Consider the following 17,375-nt stretch of genomic DNA (forward strand, 5'->3'; position numbering starts at 1 on the left):
GCGGCCCGGCCGTGCGGGCACCGCCGAGCTCCGGGCTCACGAACACCGCTGTGCCCGTGCTGTAGGGCCGGGAGAGCCTGCAGAGAGCCCCGTCACCGCCGCTCCTCAATTAAACGCCGCCAACAACAGCGTTCCAGCCCGGGCCAGCGCCTCACCGAGCCCGCGGGCTCCCGCGCACGCCGAGGCGCTGGGCTGCCCCATCCGCTGAGCCTGTCTGCAAGGGCACTGCCCCGGGGACAGCCCTGTGCCCGGAGCGCCCAGCCAAACCGGCCCGGCGTCGGCAGCCGAGGGGAAGGGAAGAGCTGCCGCCAGCCCAGCGCTCAGGGACAGGCAGAGCTGGTGGCACCGGCTGGGAAGCGCTTCTCCTGCGGGCACAGGGGATGCGGCCCCTCCCTGGCGCCCAGCACTCATCACCGCGCCGATACAAGCAGCTCAAGGACCCGCAGACGCTCCCTACACCGCACAGGATTTTTAGGGGGGCTACTGGAGAGTCATACATGCTGCCAGCTCACAAAGCCAGCTAATTATACAATCTGTTAAGCATGTATGCGCACACAACAGTGCTTTGAGTCATTAGAGGACGGGATTTATACTTCACTGCACGCATCTTGCTCTTTGTGAGTGCGTGCCTGGATACAGCCAAAACGAACACAAGTATCTGGAATGTCTGCAGCTCGCAGGCCAGCGCATCTGAATACAAAGCTGAGCCCCGCTGGCTGCTGTGACCCTCAGTGGCACATACCGCTTCCCCGAAGATGGCTAAAGTCCTTACTCCCTCTGTGAGCACTCTGAGCATCTGGCAGACTGCAGCACAATGTCGAAGCTGTATTCTGAAGCTGTGAGAGGGGTGTTAGGGAGGACACGGCAGCAGCAGCGCAGGGGATGGGCTGTGAGGACAAAGAACTCGCCACCGGAGCTGTCCCGGCTCCATCCCGGCAGAAGGGCCGGGCGGATCGCGGCTCCCACGGCAGCAGCCACTCCTGCAGGGCCGAGCCCACGCCAGATGGAGAGCCCTGCCCCAGGTGTCTGCCAGACAGAGCATGCTGCAGCAGCACACCAGAGATGTCTGCTCCTTCAGCCATCACCAGCTCATTTACTGGTGGCCAGCTTTGCTCTGCACGGCAGCAGCTCTCCCCAGGAGAAGCGACAGCAACCCCAGGTCTGCAGCTCAGACCAGGGCTCCCTTCCACACTGCCCGTGGCCAAAACACCCAGCGGCTTTTAATGCAAAAGCTGAGAGCAACAGCTATGTCTTTTATGGATTATATTATTTTTCTGGCAATTCTTGAATTTCTTCTGCGGAGGATTTCAATTCAGCTCCCCAAATCTCTAAATATCTGACATAACACGCTCTAACCACTCCAAATGGCTTCATCCACATAGCACAGCTACATCCTATGGACAGCCCTATCCTAAGCAATCACATACCTACAGCTTATGCTATACTTTCAAAAGGATGTATTTGGCACTGGATGTTACATTCTTAATTGCCTATTATTTAATGTGAACTCCAAAATAGGATTTTAAGCATTTGGTGAAGAACACACAGAATATTATTTTGGAGTTTTGCAACAAGTCAAGCCAAACCACCTCCGTTTTCACATGTTTTTCTTCCCTGCAAGTTGAGGGAAGCAGCAGAAGGCACAAATCTGTAAGTTTCAGCTTTGTCTTGGAAAATACAAATTGGTCAAAATAAGCTCTTAAAATCTAGTAGAGGCCACACAAACCTGGCAATGTAGAAAATCACATTTCTTTGTGCTGTGCCATATCAAGCCCTAGCTCCTGCTGATCTCTAACAAGGTATTTTCTTTCTCTCAGTTTTCAGGGGATGTAGCCAGGAAAATAAGATGGTGAGATACACCTATGCTCTCCTCACAAAAAGAAGCCCTCTTTCTAAAGCAGCCTAGCAAACAAGTTGGATGATCTGAAGTTGCTTTAAGGCACAAGAGATTTCACTCCTGAGACTTTCCTGTGAGGTGTGGAATACCCCAGGTCACTAGTACCTTCCCCTGAATTTAGAAAGCAAGGTCCTGAAAACAAGCTTTCTCTATGGATAATTCAAATTTTTTTATAGATGACACTTAAAAACACAATCCTGTCCAGCTTACCTCAGTTGTGCTTTGTCTTCTTCCATCCAAACAAAAAAAGGAAAAAGCCAGGGTGTTTTTTCAGACAGTGTAAAGTAGTATTTCTTGCCAAGATCCCTCAGTAACACTTTTTTCTCCATCACTACCAGGTTTTGTAGCCTTTCTATATGCCAAGGGATGAGAAGCAGCTGAATGAGTCAGTCTCCCTCAGTCTAAACCAGTATTTCCTGCAAGACACTTGAGGTAAAACTAAAGCAGCTGGGGAGGTGAAAGTGTTATCTGAACACCCACTCCTCTGTGGGAACAGAAAAGGAGGAATTGAGGAGTGCAGCCTGCACACACCATGTGTGCAGCTCTCCAGGCAAACCACACCAGACACTCTGCAAACCATCAGTTGCTTGATCTGGCCTCAGCTGAAGCTTGTTTATAACTCACTGAAGCTGCTCCAATACAACCATCACTGTTGCTCAAGGCAATTACCTAAAATATCTCAGCTATTCATTTTCATCCTTACGTCAAAGCTGTGTTTAATGGATCTGACACTGTGCCTTACAGTACTGTACACCTGCTATTAAGCAAGCCATCATGAGAGCTTGCAGGTTTGAAATTTGCTGCTTAACCTCACTACTACTTCACCAGCAGCAACTGAATGAAATGCAACTCCCATGCCAGTAACCTTTTTTCAACAATCTTTTCTGTGTTACCTTTTTTATTCATTTCTACCCAAATGCTGATCTACAGCACCAATGCAGAATTCACAACATGCATATTAACTTACTCCCACCAGCTCAGCTAAATAAATCATTATCCACAGTTCAGCTCACCTGCAAAGATCAAGATGAAATTCTCTGACAAACAAAGTACTCCTGCTGCCCTTGTCTAGTAACTTTAATCTAATCTACAGGCTGATCCAGAGAGCCAACTTGCTATCAAGTTCCAAAATCAGTGATGAATCTGCAGAACTATTAAAAACACAGACCTTATGGGCAGAGGTGTTTAAAAATTCCTGTTTTCCACTAATAATATCCTTTGTTCAGTGTCCTTCTAATAATTGCCAAATCAATGGCATAAACAGATGCTTCTATTGTTCCAAAGCAGTGAAGACAAAGGCTGGTGATACTGCAGAAACTGCAGTGATCAGGATGAATGAAAATACAACACTGAAATTCTAGCAGCACTTCAGAGAAAATATTGAGTGTTTTGCTAGACTCCCAAACAACCACATGGTGAGCAAGGCCAACAAGCAGGTAAACTGGTGCCTCCAGTTCTGCATGCAGAAGGTACAGGCAGGACATCCAGAAAGCAGCACATACCTGCTCAGGTGTCACCTTCACCGTGTCGCAGCAGATGGAATTACAGCCCGCAGCGCAGCGCTGAGAAAGCATCAATCTGATATTTAAGCTGTCTGCTTTGAAAGACAAACTACAAGTGACACAGCTGCCTGGCTGAACCCACACTCACCACCCGTGGAGTCAGGCAAGCACAGCACAACTGCACTGACAGCAGCTCAGGAGTGAGCTGTGGCTTCCAGGGGAACCATGCTTGGCAGGAAGGTCACTCTCACCTCAACCTGTCACTGCTGCCAGATAATCCTTGGGCTGTTCCAACTTACTGCAGCAGCAGAAACTGTGCCCAAAAAGAGAGGGAGCAGTTTTCTGCATGCCAGCAAAATCAGAGAGGAGTCAGATGGGCACCCGGGCTAAAGGAATGGCCATCTCCCACAGCAGGATGGCTCAGCAGCTCCTCAGCCTGCTCCAGCCCTGCCAGTGGGGCCTGTGCTCAGGGCCTCTTCAAGAACCAACTCCTAGGGCAAAGATTTTTACTTCTTCCCCCACCAAAATTGCAAGTGGTTCCAGTACTGTAAGCAATGGTTCACTGCTCCCTTCTGAGATCAATCAGAACCACTTAGAGTTACTAAAATGGGGGAAGTCAAATTCCCATCCCATCCAGCCTCTACCTGTATAGCACTCTTTTAAAACATGGGATCTGTTAATAACTTTACCTCTCCTAGCTTTCCTCATCAATATATAATAAAAAACAGTGGCATATTACCTGCTCATACATCTGGTCACAGTAATCAGAAACACCACACCTCACACACCAGCTATTCCCTTGTGTACAGCTGAGCTGTTCGATGGGTGAAGTGCCCATCCCATAAAGCTAAGAAGTCACTAAATCAGGACTCAGCTTAAGGAGAACAGGGTTTGTTTAGCTCAATTTTGTGCTTCTCACAGAACTACACCAATTCACGTATTCAAGGACTCAGTGCTGTATCTTCACACCCATATGTGACCAGGCACCAGCTCAGACACTCTGCTGCTCTGACATGGCACATGACACAAATTCTCAGTGCTCATTGTAAAAGCAGCAGCTTTTCACAGTTACCTGGAAACATTCTTTCAAATCAGCTGAAGCACAGCTTTGTACAGCAGAGCCCCCAGGCACAGAAGGGCCAGTGTCTCTGCCACATGCCCCCTGATCACAGCACAAGACAGCAGCAGGGGATCCAGGGCTCTTCTCTGATCACCAAGGAGCAGAAACTACCTGTGACTGAATGAGAAAAACAAGTAAACAGGACTAAAAGGGCAATTTGCTACACCTGTGCCAGCCAGAAAAATGCATTTACAGTCCTTAGTGAGTTGAGTGCACTGCTCTGTCTTCTTGTTCAGCTCAATCAAAGCATCCCACAGGTGAACTGTTACAGAACAGAGCAGGAAAACCAGACAACACAACTTTCAAAGAGGGACTAACCTCAGTGGTGAAGAAAGAATACAAGAGCTCTGCTGGCTTCTCCCATCCAGCATCAATGTAGTTTATATTCTCCCAACACAAAACTACACACAAAGGAAAAAGAACTCATAAAGCCACAACAAGGAGCAATTCCAACATAAACTGAAAAGGAGCAATTCCAAAACAAGCCATCAGGAACACCAGGAGAGTGCAGAAACAACCACTTTGTGGTGGTTCCAGATACAAGAATAAACCACAGCTTTCCCAAAAGGTATACAGGGAAATTACCCAGATGGAACTGAGCAGGCTTAGGTCCAGTTTTAGGAACTGAGAAGAGCTGTGGTTTGTTAGTGATTGCCCACAGCAATACATGAACACCGGGCACCACCCTGCACAAGCAGAGCAGCTGGTGGCTCTGGAGGGGACACGGAGCTGCCACTCCCAGCTGTGACAGGATCCCGGGGAAGGCGAGGGCAGGCACAGAGCACGTCCCAACCCCATCTTGCCACAGATGCTGGAGGCACAGGCTGAGCTGTTTCTCGGCAGGATGCCTGGCAGCTCTGTCCCATTTCAGAGTGCCCCCTGTGACGATTGACGAGCCAGTGGCATCACCACACCCTGCCCAGGAACGCAGCACTGTCACTGAGCACTCAGCACCTGCATGCAACAACACAGGTGCAGGAAACAGTTACTCCATAGCAGAGTTTTCCCCTGTTCATGATGTTAGAAAGGGTGTACCTCATCTACAATACTTAAAGACTTTTGAAAACCTAAAGCACTGGCAATAGCATATTCATATCCATCTCCCAGTGAAGAACTGAGCCTACATTCTTTAAAGACAATTCACTTCCACTTGCACAAAGCTACTTATTTAAGAAAGAGGCACTCCAAGCTGTTGCTAGTTCGACTTTTTGCTTACCTGTGGGATATGAAAGTTTAGATAAAGGTACATGATATTAAAATCAGTAGAGAAAAACATCCTAACAAGTTCCTAAGCCTATTTGCTTTTCTTAGCATGACAGGCTTTACAATATTTCTTGCAATTCTCTGCTTCATGCTTTGTTCAAAACTTCCTGATTATACTAATAAAATAATGCCCAAAGCACACCAAAAATCTTTTAATAGAGTCAAAATTAAAGTATCGGATCTATTACACCACCCAGCCTTTCCCCTCCACTGGAGCAGCATTAGAGCCTTTGGACATCTCATTTCAACAAGAAGGTTATTTAGTTCTTGAGTTTAGAGTAAAGTATTTAATCACCAAAGGATTTGCAAATTACACATGAATATGCATGTAGCACTTCTCACCATGACATAAATCCTATTGTATATTTATGAATGGATTGCTTTGCCTCCAGCTTCTACATGTATATAAACACAGGTTTTAATCTTCAATTCTTTCCTCCCTCCCTTCTTTTTAAGAAGTTGCTTAAACAAATTTGCATTTTTGGAATCTATTACCTACAGTGTATTTCTTGCCTTTTTTTTTTATATACTCCACAAACCTCCTTCTCCCATCAGGCAAAATGCCTACTTATGAAAGGCTTTAAAGACCCTGTAAACATGGCCATAAGGGAAATAAGCAGCAGTGTTATATGGCTTGGGAGAGAAAAAGTTGAAGCAACAATCACTGGAAAAAGGAGTGCACCAGAGCTGGGAACACAGAAGTATAAAATGACAGGTCAACAGCTTGCCTGTGACTGTAAAGCCACTAGCTAGGGGGGACTAAACTAATAAATACTGAGAATGCAATATAAATAATAAAACTGTTGTTGTGAAATCCCTAATTAATACTGACATAACCTCATTATTCCCTACACCTCTGAACAGGAATCTAGGCTGGGCACAAAGCAGCTGGACCAAAGCAGGATTCCAGCCTGTCTTCAACAAAAATGGGTAAGAGGCAGTACTGCCATTCAGAGTTGTTGCCACACAACTACTCCAGACAAGTAATTCAAACATTAAAGCCTTTAAAAGAGCTTTGTTAAAATTGTTAAACTTTGGTTATCTCACTGCAAATCTGCTCAGAATTAAATCTGCCTGCAAAGGAACACTCCATCAGAAGTGAGTGCCACAAGAAGATTTCCAAGCAGGTGGTTTATGGGTGTGAGTACCCCTTGGGCTGTTGTCATTCTTGTTACTACACACAGCAAAACCCCAACACCCAGGAGTTAACTGCACCCAGTGCCACCTTCTTTCAAGGACCTGGTGCCACCTGGCTCTGGTCAGAAAACCAGAGCAGCCCCAGGCCCACCTTGCTGCCTGGGGCTGTGGCAGCAGCCAGAGACAGGATGGGACGGGTTCTGACACAAGAACAAATCCTCCCAGCCCCAAAGAGGCAGGTCTAAACCTGGCTGTGAACTGCAGCATGCTCAGCTGCAGTCATCTGCTCCTCCACCCATGCAGGGATCTCTTCCTGCCAGGAAGAACCACCACAGCACCTGAGCCAAAGCCCAGTGACTGCACTGGGCGGGACCCCCAGCCCAGCCACTGAAGATGCAGCACAGCTTGTCAGAGGTACCACCCAAAACTGCAGGAGCCTGCATCTGGGAAGCAGAGAGAAAAGAAACCAGGAAACACTCTGGGGTATTAGCTACAGACTACTGGACAAATAGAGAATAAAGATGAGAAAATTCAACACAACATTTGCTTTAGGGATAAGAGCGGCATTTACAAAAGATGTGTGAAAACAAGCCTGAGTGGGAGACCATGTGTGACCAGTTCAGTTGCAAATTTGCCTTTGCAAACTAAGATTTTTTATTCATGTAACCCTTTTGCAAATGACCACACCAGGCTCCTGCCACGCATCTCTCCCCTTCCATCCACACAATCTTCTCCTGAAAAGGAATCTTAAAAAGGAAGTGAGGAGTACTGCCCAAGGAATATAAGAGAAGTAAATGAGATGTGCTTTAAGAAAGTATTCACACACAAGGTTATGCTTTCATTAGCATCAGGTAGATGAGGCAGATACACTCTAAACTGAAATATTAGTAAGCCAGTTGTATGAGAAACTCACCATGGCTGTCACACAGCAGTCATTGAATAATTAACAGATACATGACAATAGATCTACCTTTATTCAGAATTATAGACCAACTCAGCTTAGCTTTCACATCCAAATTTAAAATGCAAAACATGGAAAAGTTAAGAAGTATAAGATATCTTACAAAGCACAGAAAACCATGGGACATAGCAGAAGCCATGGCATTTCCCTTCCCTCCACATGCAGAATAAAATAACACAGAGTAACACTCACTGATCTCTTTGCCAGACAAATCTGCCCATGTCTAGATACTGGAAAACTTTTTGAGAACTAGCTCTTAAACAGCCTAAAGCCTTCTATGTATGTGTTCATACAAGAATTAAACAGTCCCATCGAGGCAATAACTTGTGTTAACTCTGATGATTAGACCTTGTTGTGTGACCTAAGAAAAGTGACCTAAGAAAAGGAAAAATAGCAAACCTGGCTTACTGCCTTGCTGGCTGACAAGCTGTTTAGGTTAGCTGGATGTGGAGATGACTTTAAGGAATTTCACAAAAATCTAAACAAGTGGGTCAACTGGCAGCTGAAGTGGAGAGAGACCAGATGTTGAGAAATGTGGAATAATATACTGAATGGGAGAGTTTAACCTCCTTAATCTCTGCAGGGTTAACACACCACTAATCAAACACACCTGAGCATCACCACATTCATGTCCCAGCAAAAAAGCCTGTTCAAATTAATGATTTAATTTCAAGTTGAACCATGCCAAAAACTCTACAATACCAAATGTAATTCATGCTAAGAATATTTATTTTAAAAAAATTCTATATGAAAAGCTCACCTGGAATTAGATACAGTACAGGTCATCAGAATTTATATAAGTCTTACTATTTTTTCTAAAAATACCAAGCACCATCCAAGACAGGCCATCAGCCTGAAATACCTCACAGGAAACAAGCTGGATAATTCAAAGAGCTGCATCACACATGACAGCCAAATACTTTCCATTATCATCTCCACCCAAATCCCCTTTGGGGTAATTTGCATAAGCAGCTCAAATATATACTCAGTGTTTCAAACAGTCCAACAATGGAGCCAGTGTCCAGGATGAAGATGTCAGGGGATGACTCCTCCTCTTCACTCAGGGGCCAGGTGCTGTGGTGTTTCTGCTTCAGCCAAACCATGGTGCCAACATGCCTGAGCCCCTGGGAGGATGTCCCATGGCATTTTTGCCCCTGCATGGCCAAGGGGACAGGCTGTGCAGCTGTGCCACCAGCCTGTCTCCTAGTGGCTGCAGAGGCTCAGCTGGCTCATGGCACCCAAAGCTGTGCTTAGCTCAAGCAAAATTAACCTCTAAGGTATCCACAGCACAGTTTCACAGAGCACTTCTGGGGTTACCTATATTTTCCTGTGCTGCTTGAAGGGTCCAGAAGTTTATTTTACCCACTGCTGCTCCCCTGCAGGCCATCCTCCCAGTGGGAAGGATGAAATAGCAGAGAGCCCTCTGCTTGGCAGGGGACTGCCCTTGTGCTGAGTACAAGGCTATTAAAGCACTTGAAAGTCACACATGAGAAATCTGCAAGTTGTTGCAGGGTCATTTAAGCAATAGCTTCACTTACATTTGAGTTCAAAGTAGCTGTGTGACCACCTTACATCTCAACTCTGCACAGAGCAGATATGAATGACTGCCTCTTGAAAGCAATACTGTTTATTGCGTGCTTTAAATCAATAAAGCTTCCCTCCACAGAGTACATTCTTCTAAAATAGTAATTAGGCATTTGAGGAGAACCAAACAGTTTCACTAAACAATACCATTAGTCCTGAAACGTCAGTTTGACATCTCAGCCAGAAAGCACTTTGTCAGAACTAATTAATCCCTACAGCACCTCCATGAGATTGAGAAAGCAATTCATCTGTTTTTTAAATGTGTTGGGTACTTATGCTGCAGAACATCATGGCTGGGGTGGAAGCCGTCAGTATCAGCACAAACTGAGAACAAACCAAGCCAGGAGAACCCATCCAAGAGCACAGAGAACACTGACAGCTGTAGCATTTGGCTTCTTTGCATCTTCCTGTTACACACCAAACCTCCTGTGACTATCTGTAGAGTCTTCCAGATGCCACTTCACTGAATGAGTGGCAGTGAAAAGCAGCTATTTTTCTGCAGGGAGCAGTTTTGCCCACTGTTTGTTCAGCCAATTATCTATGCATGTAGCTTTAAAGGGAGGAGGGAACAGTAACCTTAGGCTCTGTGAACAAGAACTGAGCTTAAACTGCACAAATAAAGCCAAGGCCTCATTACCACAAGCAAAGCACGTAACCTTACTAAACAGGTCTCACAAATGGCAAGCAGCCAGCATGAAAAGTATTTCTCTCCAAGGAAGTGGTCAATCTGCATAGCTCTCCTACAGGTGCACGCAGTAGCACCAGTCTACATACCTCACCTGACTCTGCCAAGCTGCTGCCACCCCTCTTTATTGATTAATTCTTCCAGCTAACACTTGCCCTGGTGGTACAGCACCCAAGGCCACCAGGTTCAGCCAGCCCTGGCACAGGCAGACCAGCAAGGCTTTCCCAAGGCAGCTGTATGGTGTCTCCCTGTCTCTGAGCAGGGCCTGAAGGTGTCCCACAGGACGGGAGGAGTGCCAAGGCCAGCCCAGGACGTTTCCCCGCTGTCAGGGGTGAGCTCAGCGGGGTCTGACGCGCGCAGGAACGCGCTGGGGCGGTGACGCCGCTCGCAATGCTGAGCACAGAGCAAGGACAGCCCTGGCAGCCTGCAGCCACCTCCAGGAGCACACAACAGCAATCATTTCCTAATAGACTCCTCCAGAGCTGAGATTAGAGCCAGTCCCAAAAGGTGGAGTGGTGGGTCAGTGACAGGACCCCCCTGAGGCACCCAGCAAACATCACTTCTTTACGTACAAGTCATTTCATTAAATTCCTGTGGACAAATCTTCCCATGGCTTCCAATAAATTTTCTGGCACAGTCTAGAGAAATTTAAATCAGATTCAGACATGGAAAACTTTGCTGCAAGCTCATCTTCCCATAACTGTGCTAGCTATGAAGCTGCCCTGTGAAGAACATCTTTAGGAGATGCTCTGCCTCACTGCTGGCTTCACAACGGCTCCAGCAAGTAAAAATCCATTCTTCCTGTAAAACTCAATCAGAAATCATGGGGCAGAGCTAAGCACCTGGGAACAGCTCCAGAATGGGGCTGGCAGAGAGCCTGACCAGGTCAAGTGCCTGGGGACAGTTTCACAAGCACACCCTCAGCAGCATTCCTGGGTTGCCACCAGCCCCACTCCCACTCCTCCAAGCCTCCCAGCTCAGCCCCAGCTCTGCACAAGCACACACAACCTGGATCAACTGTTTTTGTAAATGAACCCAGACAGCAAAATGACATTTTTCAGGAGGACCAGCTTCCAGGCCTCACTCCCTGCACTGGTACAGAATTTTACCCTGGCAGAAGCAGCAGCTTAAGGTGCCCCAAAAAACAACAGCACCAAGCAGCTGCCCAGTACTGCAGCCACCTCTCCCCCGTCATACCCACATCTTCTGGAATTTACTAGCCAATTTCCTGCCATTCTAGTGGATGGAGATTAAGGTAACTATGCTGGTATGAAAATATATGACCTACATAGGGATGGAATTGTTGATTTCATTGCCAAATAAGTTTCCAGTCAGTGGCAACTTCTAACTTCACACGCTGTCAGTTTTTGAGGCAAAAGTAAAGGAGTCAACTTGTGAGCAAGATGACCTTGCCAGAGCAGAAGATGAAGCTCAGCCTACATATTTTTAACAATGTGATTTACAGAGATTTCTTCAAAAGCATTTCTGATCCTTTAAGGCTCAGAATTCCCCACGATTCATTAAAAAGCTGCTGAGCTGAACAAAGCCTCATATTTCTTTTTTTTTTTTTTTCATGTTCCATAGGGAAGCAAGATAAAATAATGCTTTTTGTCATTCTAAAGCCACTGCCAATATCCTCTGTCTCTACACACGTGTGCACACCTTCAGCAGCGATGCCCTTGTTAAAAGCAGCACACCTGTTGTTTTCAGTTCCCTCCCAGTGTCAGGTGAGCTTACACAACTGAGGATGCACACTGGCTCTGAAGGCAGCCCCTGCAATCTTCAAAACATCCAGGCTTGTCTGGGGAGTCCAGGGGAAAAAAAATTCGACCCAAACCCCCACCAAAATAATAAAGTCTGATCTTTTATAACTGAAGCAGTGTGATGGATTTCGGCTCCAACCCACTTTTCCAATCTACAGGTGCATCCTGAGCTAACTTATCTTGGAAGACACTTGATATTAATAAATTAAAATAATTTCAAGTGCCACAATCTTACCTCCTATCCTTGCCTCCCTATGTATTAGCACCTACTTAAACCAATCATTATGGAAAAAAAAAGTGAGAAGAGCACAAATCCTACACATTAGGACACCTGTTCCGAGAGGTGGCATTTGGATGACTTTGAAGACTGAATTTTTGTCACTCCCTTCTGCACTCATAGAAAACGGTCATCAGCAGTTTCTATGGGCACACACTAAGCTGTCTGTTCCTTACAAAGCTGTCAGCTATTTTGGGGAATGCAAACAGGAGAAAGCAGCAGATTCACATATATATGACAGGGTGCTTAGCTAGATATCAGCAAACAAAGGCAACAACAGGCATCAAGCTAGCAGACTTCAGCTGCATGACCTATGCTGTTGGCACTGATGAAAGAGCATTTCTCCCTCCTGGTTCTTCTATTTTGGAGAATTTTTCTCTCATCTCCTTATGCTTACTGATTTTCATCTACAGAAGAGCACAATGCTTTTTGTTCCTGCTGCCTTTCATTGCCCTCCCTTCTTCCAGCCCTTTTATTTTGAAGGATTCTCACACTTAAGTTAGCTATAGCAGCTTTATTCCAGTCATTAAAGTTATTCCACATTTAAGCAAGTAATCCAAGGAGTAGACAGTTACATACAAATTTTCAGCACAACGCTTACATTTCCAAATCTTTAATAAAAGCACTTTGTAGACCAAGTGTGCAGAGCAGACTGGGATGAAAAGCTTAAAGATCAGAATAATGCAGAGAAGACAATACTCTGCAGCACTTCTCAAAGCCTAGAAGGGCATGGCTAGGTGATGGTGCTCTCCATGCCTGGCTTTTCTGCTCTGAAATCCTTGGGCTCAGCAAAGCTGAATCTTCCTGAGTAAATAGGTGGCCCTAACTATTTTAAATACTGAAGACATGTGACACCACATGCACTGGCCCTCAACCTTGGCAAATCTCTTTACCAAAGCTCTGTTTTGGAGGTTCATACTAGAAAAACCTCCATGTTTAGTAGGGTGGGAATTTAGGTAGCAAATGCAGAATCTGGGCTTTTACTTAATAAACATCTCCCAACCCTTTACAGCAACAAGAGCCTTCAAGAAATGAAGGGACATCAACTAAGGCACTGCTGTCTCCCAAAATATCTGATGCTGTTTAGTAATTTCACCAAATTTAAGCTATAATTGCACCTATTTAAATAGCTTTTATTTTCAACAGGAGTCCACTGTTAGAAGTGAAATGAGAAGTTCAGTCAGTTCCATCTAAAATAACCCAGAAAAACCTGCTTACACCACCAGGCCAGCAGGAGAGTACAACACAAATATTCAAGAGTGGGATCGATTAGCAGGCATGGCCAAATTTTCAGTGCATCTTGAAGCTTCTCTGTTGAAAGGCAAGGAGAAGTTAAAAAATTTATCCTCTTACAAAACAGCCTGAAGGAGAGTAGAAGCTCCCCTAAACCTGATGGAAAAGAACCCAAGGACATCACAGCACTGGAATGGAGATTCCCATCTCTAATTCTCACTTCTGATGACAACTGAAACTCACTCAGGGCACTCCGTTGTTCAAGTGCTTCTCATGCTGATGCTTAAGAGCAGGAAGCAGCTGGTGCTGAACTTTTGAGACACCACTGGTATTTCTGTTTGGCCACCAGCACAGCAGCTTCCAAAGCAGAGGCACCCTCTGCGTTAAGAAAGCAACTGAGACAGCTCTCTGGCATGGTTTACCAGCTGGTATGTACTGGTGCAGACCTGAAAGGTTGTGCTTAGTTTTAAAAACCAGGAATGACAAATTTTCTCCTCCAGCTCAATAAGGTTTGATCTCCTGTCACACTGTATTTCATTCCTGAATTATCAAATTTTCAACAGATCTACCGAAAAAGGCAGCTATGTGAGCTTCCTCTTACAAAAGGCAAAACACAGCAGAATATGGGTTTTCTCCCCACCTGTTCAGAAGAATTACCTTAGAGCTTTTTAACCTGAAATTCCTGCAATGCAAAGTACCTTGTTAAACCACACCACAGGCTCAGCAACAGTTAAATCACAAAATTCTTCAGATTATTTAATCTTAGATTATTTCCCAAAATGTTCCAACATCCACAGGCTTTGGAGGACACCCTGAGTCTTAAACAAGGTAAAAGTGCGCTGACATGCAACTGCTTCAACCAAGGCTCCAGGCACCTGGGCATCATTTGGGTCAGCTCTGCAGGATAGCGAGATGCCACCAGGTGCCAGGGACCTCCTCCTGGCCAAGTCTAACAGCCCATCAGCAGGACTGGAGTAATGAGTTAAACAAGAACTGGAAAAGCACCAGCCCCTTCTGATTTGACAGCCCAGGGCCAGCTGAGGTCCCACCTTTCACCCTCTGCCTCTCCATCCCTGCCACAGCCCACAGTCAGGTCTGCTTCCCTGGCAGCCTGTTAAACCAACCTCAGCAGGACTGCAAACCTGCTGCCACTAAACAATGGCATGGCTCATGCCCTGAAGGTAGATAGTATCCCTGCTCATGTTTATTTCCACTAAATTAAGCTAGAATGAAATATTTAGGAAAGGTTTAAACATCTGTGTTCTATCTTTCACTTGCTACTCGCTGATCAGGTTTACAAAGGTCCCTGCTGGCCCTGGGTTCAGAGTGAGCCCTAACACACTTCTTCCTCCACATTCCTCAAACTTGCATTTCTACAGCCATGCTACCCATTACCTATTGCTTTATGCTGGGTTACAGACAGAATGTGTAACAGCACACAGAGCACTGTAGCAACTTCACAAACCCACGTATCAGCTGCAGCAATTTTAAATATGACCTGTAAAAGGCTAAGCTTTCAATCATTTAAACTTTAAAATACAGTGATAAAGTTCAATGTGAATTGTGTAAATGCAAGTTCACTCCCCTACAGGGAACAGGCATCTTATGATCTGATGAAAAATCCCCTACCAACTGGGCTTCACAGGCAGTGGTAATTACTTGGAAAAGAAACTTCTTTCCTGTATGGCGGAGAACAATTTCAGCTCATCAAAGCTCATGGTCCACTAAATGATGGGTAGGTGTTGGGTCATAGTTGTTCTACTGTGGACCAGCAGATTCTTCAAAACCTTGTGGATTTCCAGGGGCAGTTCCCTTGGTAGCACTACTGGAAGATGACTCAGATGCAAAGCTCGTCAGGGCCACGTGTATTCAGGTGTATTTCTATGTGCACAACAAGTGTCATGCGATAAGAGTTATCAGAATGTGTTTGATTATTCTCCTCTAGCAGCGGTGAGCAGGTAGATTCTGCAACAGCTCAGAACACATGGCTAAATAAGGCACCCATTTAGTCATTTCTGTCATTCTTGAATCACTAGCCAAGGACACACAAGAATTTTTATAAGCCTACATTAGGCCTATTAGATTTCTCACTTGTCTTCATTCTCTGAACAAAATAAGGATGCCAGGAAAGCATTTCTAATTTTAGCTTCCATTGACTTTTATGAAGGTTAAAGAAACAACTTGGAACAACTCTGTTACTGGCCCTTCTCAGCCACATTCCTAAAACTGAACCCCAAGACGAGTTCCAAAGCCCTGGCTGGCAGCAGGTTACATTTGTGTACAGTACACACAAGGATTATTCCTGGAATGCAGAACACTCCTTGAAATCTTGTAAAACTGGACAATCATTCACTTCCATGCTTAACAAAAAGCCCATCTAAGTAAACGGAGCAAGGCAAAGTCCTGACATCCCACTGAGAATGGAAGCCCCTTCAGGGAACTGATCGCTAGAGCAAGGGGAAGAAAAGAACACAGATTCAGAAATTAACCTTTCTGCCCCACAAGGAAAACGCTCGCTGTCAGATGGGGAAGTGTGTGAAATTTATCAACAACAAACTGCGTAGTTCAGATTGTTGGAATTTCCAACTCGCTGGGATGGATTTTTGAGTTCCTGTTTTTGCGAACTTCACCTAACAAAGTATTAAATGAGAAATTTAAAAACTTCTAATTTCAGTAGTGATTGAGTAGTTGAGCTTCCTGCACGTCCAAACTCCCGTGCTCTGGCTCACCATGATTGCCTCAAGCATGGAACTACAACATGCTAGGACAGAGTGTTGCTTGGAAATGACCTCGGTATTGAGCAGCACCCTGTTTTCTGTTTATCTTACTTTTCCAAGTCAGCGCTGCAGGAAAAGAACTACTCGGAGCGAGCAGGAGCAAGGGGATACCGCAGGGAAGGCGGCGGCAAAGAGGGGCGATCCGAGACACACCCTGAAGTCAGTGACCTCCGCGACGGCCAAGCTCGATGAGGCCACGTAGCTGCTCGCAGAGATGAGCCACGACGCAGGACAGGGCTCGTTGAACCCTCTGCGACCCCACCTCGTCCCGAGCCCCCGCACGGAGCCCCCGCTGCTCCCCGGGCGGGCTCCGAGCCGCAAGGGCCGCATGGCCGCGCCGCTCGCAGCGTGCGCTGCGGCTCCGCAGCACGGCACGGCCGGGCCGGCCGCGGACGGAGCCCGCACGGCGGCGACACGACCCGCTGAGCCCCCTCATCCCTCCGCTCCCGGTGCTGGCCGGCCGCCGCTGCCCGGCCAGGCCCGCAGGTAACGCCGCCGCGTCCCGCCCTGCCCTGCCGAGCCGCGGAGCCCGAGCGGAGCCGCGGGACGGCGGCGGGGACCGGCCGGGCTCTGCCGCACCCCGCGGGGACCCCGCCCGCCGCCGCCCACCTGTCGCGGGGGTCGACCCAGCTGGTGGTGCGGCTGCCGTGGTCGATGTAATACACCTTCCCGTCGTAGTCCCGCGCCTCCTCCCAGCCCTCGGGCAGCGGCAGCTCCTTCCGCGGCATGGTCCGCGCCGCCCCATGCACGGCCGCGCTGCGCTCCGGGGGCCGTGCCGGGGCTCCCCTCCCGCGGGCGGCGCGCAGCGGTGCGGGGGCCGCGCCGGCCCAGCCGCGCAGGGAGGCGCCGCCGCCGGGCAGCCTCACATGCCGGCCCCGCGGCGGGGGCGGGCCGGGGCGGGGCGGGAGGGCGGCGGCGGCGAGCCCGCGGTCAGCGCTGGGCGCGGAGCCCCGGCCGCTCCGCCCGCTCACGCCTCCATTTCCTGCTCCGCCGGCGGCCGGCCCGCGACTCCGCGGCGGCACCGCCCCCGCCCGGGCCCGCCCCGGGCCCGCCCCCGCCCGGCACGGCCGCGGCCCCCTCGGCCCCCTCGGCCCGCTCGGCCCCGCGGGCTGCGCGCCCCCGAGCGCCCCGGGGCAGCCTCGGGGCTCGGGGCCCCGCGGGGCCGGGGCACCGGGC

The 17,375-nt window shown here is 47.7% G+C and overlaps 1 protein-coding gene across 3 annotated transcripts in view; it reads right to left on the reverse strand.

Annotated features, from left to right (window-relative positions):
* WWC1 (WW and C2 domain containing 1) overlaps positions 1-17,071 on the reverse strand; it is a 66,281-nt gene extending 49,210 nt beyond the window's left edge. The window contains exon 1 of one of the 3 annotated variants that reach the window (XM_021528623.3): positions 16,809-17,071. In XM_021528623.3, the coding sequence (XP_021384298.2) occupies positions 16,809-16,927 (119 nt within the window). In that variant the 5' untranslated portion in view covers positions 16,928-17,071. Of the gene's footprint in view, positions 1-2,107; positions 2,351-3,399; positions 3,509-16,808 lie in introns of those variants that run through there. The other 2 variants (XM_021528624.3, XM_085591196.1) reach the window with 2 other exon arrangements.
* Between the last annotated feature and the right edge of the window lie 304 nt (positions 17,072-17,375).

This window comes from Lonchura striata, chromosome 13 (assembly GCF_050655825.1).
Source record: "Lonchura striata isolate lonStrDom1 chromosome 13, ASM5065582v1, whole genome shotgun sequence".
NCBI lineage: Eukaryota > Metazoa > Chordata > Aves > Passeriformes > Estrildidae > Lonchura > Lonchura striata.